The sequence below is a fragment of the Camellia sinensis genome, chromosome 1, assembly GCF_055761805.1.
Source record: "Camellia sinensis isolate YWXY chromosome 1, ASM5576180v1, whole genome shotgun sequence".
NCBI classification, from domain to species: Eukaryota; Viridiplantae; Streptophyta; class Magnoliopsida; order Ericales; family Theaceae; genus Camellia; species Camellia sinensis.
This window is the reverse complement of record NC_138961.1, coordinates 209,886,689-209,897,156: the sequence shown is the minus strand read 5'-3', so window position 1 is coordinate 209,897,156 and position 10,468 is coordinate 209,886,689. Positions and strand designations below refer to the sequence as shown.

The window sequence follows — 10,468 nt, the reverse complement described above, 5'->3', positions numbered from 1 at the left end:
AAAATTACAAATATATGAAACAGACACAAAATAATTACATTACAAATAAGAATTTTGTTTAGTGTAATTCTGACACACAGGAAAAGTTGCACCAAACACAAGAATAAATTTACATATACACGTTGCCCCATCATAAAAATGTAATTTTTTTGCCATTGCTAGACTCAAATGTTATTTTCCCTATATAAAAGCTTAGTTCTGTCCAAGAAGAAATATTTTATTTAAGTTTTGAAGTGGGCTGGACTGAGCTAGTACTAGTAGTAGGATATGCTTGGCCTGGATTTGGTGCCAAGCTTAGAAATGGCAATGGATGCCCTATCCAATGAGTATCTATAGAGACCTAATCCGAAATACATGTATTTTCTCTATTTTTCATACCTGTCGGGTTGGGTAGGTGGTAGAATTTAAATATCCATTGGGAATAGGTCGGATGGATACCCGCCCATTTCTACATATGTTTTGACTACCCTGAATTTTGTTTGATAGATCATATTTCACCAAACAAAAATATCATACACTTGATTCATTACATACATACATACACATACAATGTTTACTTCTAGACCCAGCTTCAAAATTAAACCCAAACACCAACCCCCCCCCCCCCCCCAAAAGAAAAAAAAAATTAGAACAATGATGACATCTCCATCACCAGCATTCTTCTCCCCCTCATCGCTCAATTGCCAAAAAAACAAGGAGTATGAACGTAGAAAAAGACCTGTGTATCTAAAAAAAACTTCCCGAACGGAGCTCGATAGACATCCTTTGTAAAAAGAGAAAATAGAGTCCAGAGAGAGAGAGAGAGAGAATGCCGCCTCGCAAGAAATTAACATCAGCGAGGATAAGTAAATCGACACCAAAATTGAAACAAGCAGAAATTGAATTGAGTCTCGACGATCAGAACAACACAATTGTGTTGGAATTGGAAAACAAAGATCAAGAATTGGAAACCCAACAAGAAGCTGAATCATCATCTGAACCGAAGGTTGAAGAAGAAGACGAAGAGGCCGTAGCATAGAAAATCAACTAAGAAATTATCACAAATTCAGTGGAGGTTGAGGGAACGGTGGTGGATTCGAAGGAGGAGGCGACAAATGTTGAAGCTGTAATTGCAGATCATGTGAATGTTGAGAGCGTTGAACAGAGTAGTGTTGTGGAGGAGGTAGGAGAGAGAATGGAAGGTTTGGATAAGAATGATGATGCGAATATGGAAGATGATGATGATGCAATTGAAATTTGTATATTGTTTATATTGTTAATTGTTTTTGGTGGTTATAAAAAATTTAGAAGATATAATCTATTTATATTTCAATTAATCTGTTTATATTAGCAACAATTACTTAAAAAAAAAAAAAAAAAAAAATTTGGGTTAGGGAAAACCCAAACCCATTAAGGGATGGGTAGGGTAGTTCCCATAGGGGATTGGAGATGGAGAACAAGGAAAAATTATAATAGGGGAATGAAGATGAAGAATTAATATCCATCCCATTGCCCCCCATTGCCATTCTTAGCCAGGCTCAGTTGTGCTGAGCAAGACCCATCATCTGAGAAGTTCACTAAGGTCATGACAAGCCCAGGTAACGCAGTGTAACTCGGTTGGGGTGGAGCCCAAGCTTGACTGAGCATAGCCAAATGAAGGGAAAGCCCAGCTATAAGTAAAATCCCAGCTATAAGTAAAAGCCCAGCTATGTATGAGCGTGGGTTGCCGGGCAGATGGGTACCTCAGGGGCAGGACCATTTGGGACCCACAATGCTTCAAATCCCTAATCCCTCCTATCAAACAGTACCCACTAAACCTGCTACATTATTAAACCAGTGTTTAGTGTTGTAAATTGTAGAAATATCAAAAAAATCACTTTTATCTCAGAATGTTTAAACTCTCGAATATAAGAACTCTTGACATAATCACGAAGACAAGTGATAAGGAATCCAAAAATGAAACCATCACAAAACTTCGTAACTTGTAGACAGACAATACCTAGCCGCTCATCACACGCTTGAGAGATTTCATCAAGGTTGTATGGCGAGTCATGAGGGAGTATCAGTTAACGGTTGGTGTGACAGGGATTTTGTCCCGTGCATGCTTGCTACTTTCTTGATGAAAGCCAACTATTAGAGAAGAGAAACGGGTTTTAGCGAAGAGGTATTTATCTTGAAGAGATGTTAGCTATAACATACAAATTTTGAATCCTGGAATGTTAGGTCAGGCTATCACCACCAGTTTTCAGCTGTGTCTTCATTCAATAATGTCACAAGAATAATATTGTAACCACCAACTTACACCATGTAGAGCAACCAAAGGAAGGAAAATATCATGCAATGACGGAGGCTAAAGCAATCAGGAAATTTTGGTCAATAGATTTCCAAACAAACTTTACGGACATCTTTCAGCTTTCTGATGATTTTTGTTCATCTGGCCAGCACTAGTCCAGTTTCTCTTCCTGGTACACTCAAACTGACATCCTCATCTAACCAAATATTTTTCTACACTAGTCAAAAAATTACAAGACACAAAGTCCCTTGCAAGGGCTAATTCCTCATCTCATCTTTCTTACACTCCGACTGATCCTACCAAAATAATTAGACTATCAGGTTAGCTTTATTTGATCGACATTTATCCCAGAATAGAGCTCTAGAAACATTTAGAAGTCTATAGCATAACTCTACTTGTACAATCCTCATTAATGACACAAAATTCACCTTATCTTCTAATAAATAATAAAATGGATTAAAGAAAATAAGTTGCTCTATGACAACCTCAAAACATGCGTGTTTAACCACTACCTTCCATACATATATATCGCTCCCTGTCTCTTAAACTTTGATGGTGAATAAACTTCTTGTTTCAGCATCAGGGCCTTCGAGATGTTTGATATTTCATCAAAGTTGAAGTTACAAGTTACTTGTGCTGCAAAACACCCAGTGATTACATCTTTTCCCCAGCTTTACCATCTCTCTCCTTCTATAACATCTTTTGTATATACTTTGGGAGTTCCTTCAAATTTCCAAAATAGTATAGTTACACAAAGCTAAAGCTGAAGCTGGAGCTGGAGCTGGAGCGGGGGAGCAAGGCCCTATAGAAGTGTTTAAGAAGTTGGAGTGGGAGAGGGCCGGGGCTGGGAGTGAGGTTCCAGAGCAAAAAGTGAGGCCCCCATAGCCCCTAGAGACTAATGTACTCTCAATCACTGCCACTCTTTAGCCCAAGAAGTGAAGTTCCCAAATTTGGGGATCTCTAATCCAATAAATTCTCACATATAACAGCACTACTCAATCTTTCTTATCTAATGAAATGTTTTATAAACCTTAAGGAAGCAGGTTTTATTTTGTTTAGGCACATCAGGTGGAAGTGTGATTAGGTAGTTATTGGTTGGTGGAGCTAACCTGCTTCCTTAAGGTTTTTGAGGACACTTTCAACCTCTGACTTAATGGAATTTCATCAACCATTGACCTGGAACAGAAAAGAAAAACCTATTCTTCTAGGTGTCCTATTTTCCTTCTCTATACTGCCCAGATTTACCAAGTAACACCCATCACAGTTATGCTTTTTGGGTTCTAAGCTCCCCTATTTGATTAATGGGGATACGGGGAAAAAAAAATTATCAACCAGTCATTGAATTAACCTCTGATTTATAGCAACAAATTGTTTAGAAACAGAACCCAAAAACAAAAAAGAAACTTAATCCATATTTTTAAATTAAAAAAACAGGACATTCCTTCTTAGCCTCTGCCCCAGCACAGAGAGACAGCATAGCAGCCAAAATTCTAGAGGCAAAAGTGCCTATTAGGCTTGTGAAGACTGTAAAAATTTATTACATAGAATCGACACCATGACATAAAGGTAAGGTAACAACCCCCATATCTATATATTTCATCAGTGAAGCACAAGTGAGGGCAAAATGAAGAAAACTATCTACCCCACCAACATTGCACAGAAGAAATATAAAGGGGAAAGTTTTTAAATCATCTTCCTTGGCATGCCTGTCCGAATCTGCAACATGGAATTGCCACAATATTTCCACAATGGCATCTCCTATTAACATGGTGCCGTGTGTCAGCCTCATGAGGTAACATGTGGGCCAATAGGGCACCTCCACATACTCCACTTTGGAATCAAGCTATGCCACCCAAGGGTAGCGCACAAAGTGCATTTGGGCCCAAGGGAACAAAGCATCCTCTAGGCTGTTGGGTACTCCAACTTATGTGATTTGTGGGACCCAACTTGTTCTTACCGAAGAATTATTTAATCAAGTATGGTATTTGTTGAGATGTGCTGGCAGCATATACACTTTATAACCATGACCTTTGATTAGAAGAAGTGGGATCGGCAGCATGTGCATTGGTGGTTCAATTGAATACTATGTGTGCTCAATATATTTGCAAACTTGGGAGATTCCTCATTCATTTTTGGGGGCTGATTTGGGTTGTTTTTCGAGCCTTCTTCAGCTAGCTTTTAATACTGCATTCAGCCACTTTGTTGGGTGAGATCTTTTCTCTTGTTTTGGTGGTTTTGTTGGAATTCATCTGAGAGTGTTTGTGAGACCTTTGTGTCACTTACAAGTTACAATCCATTTGTAAACTTATTTGGTGATAGTGGAATCTAACTTCAGTCACGTGGATGCACCTCTAGTTTGAGGAGATCCAATAAAAATTCTTGTGTCTTTGATTGCTTGATTTTTGTTTGCCTATTTGTGTTGAATTTGCTAAATTGTTTCATTCTTCCATTGATTTACATGAGTGGGAAATCATCTATTTTATAACATTGGCCTCTTGTAGCACCCCATTAGCTAGGTCAAGGATTTTCTGCTCGAGTACACTGTCACCCCTTGTGTTGACATGCTCGATATCTCCTTGACTCAGTCAAGTAGTTCTCCCACAAAGCATGTCCCCTAGACCCAGGTATGCCCATCTATGAAGCACGGATACGGACACGCATACGGACACGGACACGGGACACGGTAATTTTAAAAAAATGGGGACACGAGCACGGCTGGAGACACGGCAAAATTTTTTTTATATAAATATTTTTATTTCAATACAAGTTAATTATTTTATTTAATTATTATATTTAAATATGGTACTATTAATTTTTTATTTTATTTTATCTACTTTTTTTTATTAATATATATACATATATATATATATTATACCTAATAGATACATTAATATTAAACCTAATAAATATATAATATATATATTATATGAATCAGATCAGATCAGAGCAGAGAGAGCGCGATCGACGCGAGAGCAAGAGAAAGCGATCGACGTGATCGATGCGAGAGCGAGAGACGCGAGCGAGAAGGAAGGCGAGAGAGAGGGACGAGAGAGAGAGAGAGACTTAAGGATGGAGGTCGACAGGCGAGTCAAAGTCGAGGTCATGGATGGAGGTCGACAGGCGAGTCAAAGTCGAGGTCATGGATGGAGGTTGACTGGCGAGAGAGAGAGAGAGAGACTTACGGTGGTCGATTGGATGGAGGTCGACAGGTGAGTCGACTGGATTGAAGACCAGGTTTGTCTATTGACCTTTGCTCTTCTCCTTTACTCTTCTCTTTTGCTCTCTGTGTCCAGATTTGGTGGACACGCGTGTCCCCGCCGTGTCTCCGCGGTGTCCCTGCAAAAAAATAATTAAATTAAAGGGGCACGTCATCTGGCGTGTCCTGTATGTATCCCCGGCGTGTCCCCGTGTCAGACACCGCCACGGCATGAAATCTGGTGTGTCCATGCTTCATAGATGCCCATTCTCTAATGGAGGCGCCTTCACTCCATGGCACCCACTCAGTTTGCTCACTAGATGGCCCTCACCAAGAGCACCCCTATCTCCAGCATTGGTCTCTAGAAAAGTGCCTGAAGTTGCTTTAACTACCTGGGCCAAGAGCAGGGCTTGGGTACCCACACTAGGCATATCACCAAAGGACATATGGCTTGAAGGCTGGAGTTGACAATTTACCAAGGTGTTTCACTCTCACTTTAGAGACTAGCATCTTCACCAATCTTAGCAAGAGGGAACTCTACGAGGTCATATTGACTAAGACGTGTGACAACTCGTAAAACGTATCATACCTAACATTTGAGCTCCACTAACTCAACTTCTATAGTATACCATATCTGTTACGACAACCTTACGATACAACCCTCAAGGTCAGAACATGGGAGAGAGAGGGAGAGAGAGAGAGAGAGAGAGAGAGAGAGAGAGAGATGGTGCTCCTTAATAGTGGTGAGAGATGTGTGCATGGTCAACTATGGTGATATGATAGTTTATTGGGATGGATTACAAAAGAGAGAAACAAAAGGATGAAACAAAAAAAGTATTATAATAATTGTACTAAAGTCATTAACACTTAATCAATTTGTACTTGAGTAAGAACCAAAGGGGTACCAGTGACTTTTAAATCGCGGGGAGTGTCAATGTTCTTCCTAGGCCTAACCACATGGAGTAAAGAGTAATTATATCACCAAAAAGGGATCTCCAGCTATCTCTCAAGGTGATGTATTACCCAGGAGCAAAGTGAACTTCAATAAAAAAAATTAAGAAGAAAAAGTGATTCCCAATCTGCCTACATTTCAATTTTTTAGGAGATCAATTGAAAAATGTATATATATATATATATATATTAAAAAATCCCCTACATGAGATTTCGAGGAAAGTGAAACCTGTCAATTGAGAATAAGTTAATTGAGGAATCTTAAGCTCTACATAGACTAAAATGACGAGAAAAAAATAAAGCAATAAAAGGTCCTACCTATAAAAGATTCATCCCATTTCCGGCCAAAGCTGATTTAGGAACATACCACGTGACAAATGAACTACAAGGAATTGATAACACTCCTCACTAGCGCCTCCTTTGTTCCAATCATTATCAAGAAAGATGTAGTTTCTTTTAACAATATAGTTCTTGAAAAGATCTTGTTCCATCAACTATCCCCATAACCAACTCCATATTCCTCAAATTCATATTTACCAGTCCAACGCTTTCTTTCTTTCTAAGTTGCTAGCAATGCATAGAGATATATTTGACTATACTATTTTTATAACCATGCTTGCTTGCTAGAGTCATCGACTATCAGTGTTCTAAGAATAATTAATTCTCAACATCATCTACTACAAACATGTGGTTCTATAAAGACGTGTTATTTAGCAAGAGCAAAGAAAGCTTTAGCGCAAAGCTGTAACTTGGCTAGTCTAGGATAAGTTATGGATTTTACGACTTTCTTTTTCTTTTTTTTATTATTAGATTAGATTTAATAGAATCTACATTATATAATACATACATCATTCACTGACCCCAATGTTACACAAATTGACAGGATCTAAATTATCAGCACACAGTAATTAGTCACAAAATGAAAGGTAAAAATTCAATAATGCAAAATGAATGTTGATGACCAAAGGAGAAGCATAATCCAACTATTCAAAGTGTCATTTGACATTCCCATAAATGTAGCAGGAGAATGCACATATATTACACTACCGAACAGTGAAAATATTAACATCGTCCATCTAGTTGCGAAATCCGATGGTAGAACAACCATCACAAATACTGAAAAGCATTTAGAAGGGTAACTTTAAGCGAACCTGGACTATACACTGCCAAGCATTCCACATGGTTATGCAGCTCTTCTACAGGTGCTTATCTTCAATTATTGTCACCACCTTTAACCTTACAAACATCCAATCCATCAGTGCTGTGTCCATTGGATGTTCTTAATATCAATTCCCTCCTTCACCATCTCATAAAGCGGGCTCATTTCTCTCAACTTGACCACCTGCTGCACAGTGAGCTCAACCGCCCGATCAATCTCTGCTTCAGTGGTGAACCTCCCAATCCCGAACCTAATCGACGTGTGCGCCATATCCTCATCCACCCCCAATGCCCTCAAGACATACGAGGGCTCCAAGCTGGCACTCGTGCACGCACTCCCACTCGAAACTGCCACCTCTTTCAATCCCATCAACAAGCTCTCACCTTCGACATAAGCAAACGAAATGTTCAAATTCCCAGCATACCTTCTCTCAGTACTTCCATTTACCACCACACCATCAAGCTTAGCCGTAATCCCATTAAGCAATCTCTCTTGCAACTTATTAATCCTCTTCTCATCATACTCCATCTCTTTCATTGCCAATTCACACGCCGCGCCCATCCCAACAACTAACGGAGTCGGAACCGTCCCGCTCCGAATCCCTCTCTCTTGCCCTCCCCCATTCATTTGGGGCTCAACCCTAATCCTCGGCCTCCGCCGCATATACAAAGCCCCAACACCCTTGGGGCCATAGATTTTGTGCCCACTCAAAGACATCAAACTCACATTCATCTTCTCCACATCAATCGGAATCTTCCCCAAAGCCTGCGCAGCATCGGTGTGTAGCGGAACATTCAATTCCCTGCAAATTTTCCCAATCTCATCCATCGGTTGAATGACTCCAATCTCATTGTTCACCATCATGATCGAAACGAGTCCAGTATCGGGACGAATCGCGGATCGGAGCTGATCGAGGTCGACGATTCCATCGGAACCGACTGGAAGGTAGGTGACGTCGAAGCCCTCTTGTTGGAGGTGTCGGCAAGAGTCGAGGACGCACTTGTGCTCGGTTTGGGTGGTGATGACGTGGCGCTTCTTGTCTTTGTAGAAGTGCATGACGCCCTTGACGGAGATGTTGTTGGACTCGGTGGCGCCGGAGGTGAAGACGACCTCTTTGGGGGAGGCGTTGATGAGGGAGGCGACTTGGGAGCGGGCGCGCTCCACGGCCTCGTCGGATTCCCAGCCGTAGAGGTGGGTGCGGGAGTGGGGGTTGCCGAATCGGGAGAGGTAGTAGGGGAGCATGGTGTCCAGAACCCTAGGGTCTACAGGAGAGGTGGCCTGCATGTCCAGGTAGAGGGGGCGGCCGGAGATCCGAACTCCTTTCATGGAGATGCCGCTGGGGTCGTCGTAGGGTGATGGAGGAGGTGCCACGGCGGCGGCCGCGGTGGAGAAGGAACGGAGGTGGGAGGTGCGGCGGAGAGTGGTGGCCAGAAGCTTGGAGGCCATAGTGGGTTTCGTCTGGATTGGTATCAGTTTATTTTTGCGGCAGTGTGTTTTTTTGTAGGATAATTGCGGAGGGAGGGAGAGAGAGAGAGAGAGAGAGAGAGAGAGAGGAATCGCGTAAGATGAAAGGATAGTATCCCAATTGCAATGACGAGTCACCGACGGAGGAGATGTGTCGATTTGACACGTAGCAAGATGAGCACCGCAGCTCTCTCACGTGAACATCGTAACGTTACGCACACAGAGTATGCAACACAAAAATTAAACAGCAATAATAGGGACGATTATAGTGATCTAAAACAATTATTAATGATGCAATATTTACTTTTAAAAAAAAGACACAAAATTACTGTGACAGTAAATGAGATTCACAACTACATTATTAGTGGTGACAATAATAAGTATTCTCACTTATTTTTTAAAATTAAATACATAAATTATTCATCAAATATTTATACAGATGATCAGAAAACATCATAACAGAAATCGATATCATAATAACCGCGATCAAACTAATCGTCCAAGTAATTGTCCGGCTGAACGACTGAATGCACAATTTCTATGCTCCAATCTCTGTGCTTACACTTTTTGCACGCCAAAGGATAAATTTCACTAATCACCTTGCCACATAAAAAATAACAAACTATATTAGATTAGATGGTCTTACAAATGGCATGGCGGCAAATGTAGCGTAACTAACACCACTCTAATATTTAATCAAATTTTTATTAAATTTAAGTAAAATTTTTAATTTGATATCATTCACTCTAATATTAAAATTAGAATTTTTATTAAATTTTTTCACATTTCTAGTTGTTTAGCTGATGTTCTAAAGATTGTTTAAACATAAATAAAAAAATTATCAAAGTTACTCTTGGATAGACATCCAGTCTAACGGTAATAATTTAAATTTGATAAAAAATGAAAGACTACCTTCATTTAATGAAAGTTTTGACTTTCTCTCTATTTGATATGAATTAGGTGAAAGGGTTAGAGTGTCAAAATTCATCAAATTAAAATTTCATTAAACATCTGATATTAGATTGGAGATACTCCAATAACACATTAAGTTATAACTATTGACTCAAATGTTACTGTTATATCTATGTTACAATATACACACTAGTTTATTTTTAAATGTTATCAGATATTTTAATATTATAATGTTTTATAGATTTGATTTGATTTTCTTTCTCTCAAAGTCTTCTAAGTCTTGCCCACCAAGTCAAGTCTTTTTCTTTGCCTCCAAGTCTCCTCCAAGAAACTTTCTCACAAAGCTTCCTCTCTTATACTTATCCTCCAAGCAACTTTCAAGAATCCTCTAAGGAACTTGTCCACCAAGCTTTCATCTCCTATAAATTGAGCTAACCTCTTATCTTGGAAGATAAGAAGAAATTTATGTTGTTTTATTATGTTTGTGTGAGATTATCGGGCAAAGAAATAAAAG

At 39.7% G+C, this 10,468-nt stretch overlaps 1 protein-coding gene across 1 annotated transcript; it reads right to left on the bottom strand.

The window, feature by feature from the left end:
- Positions 1 to 7,373: 7,373 nt before the first annotated feature.
- Positions 7,374 to 9,272, bottom strand: NFS1 (nitrogen fixation S (NIFS)-like 1). The gene has a single exon (XM_028234567.2). It carries the CDS (start codon positions 9,022 to 9,024, stop codon positions 7,675 to 7,677), a length of 1,350 nt encoding a protein of 449 aa, XP_028090368.1. The 5' UTR covers positions 9,025 to 9,272; the 3' UTR covers positions 7,374 to 7,674.
- Between the last annotated feature and the right edge of the window lie 1,196 nt (positions 9,273 to 10,468).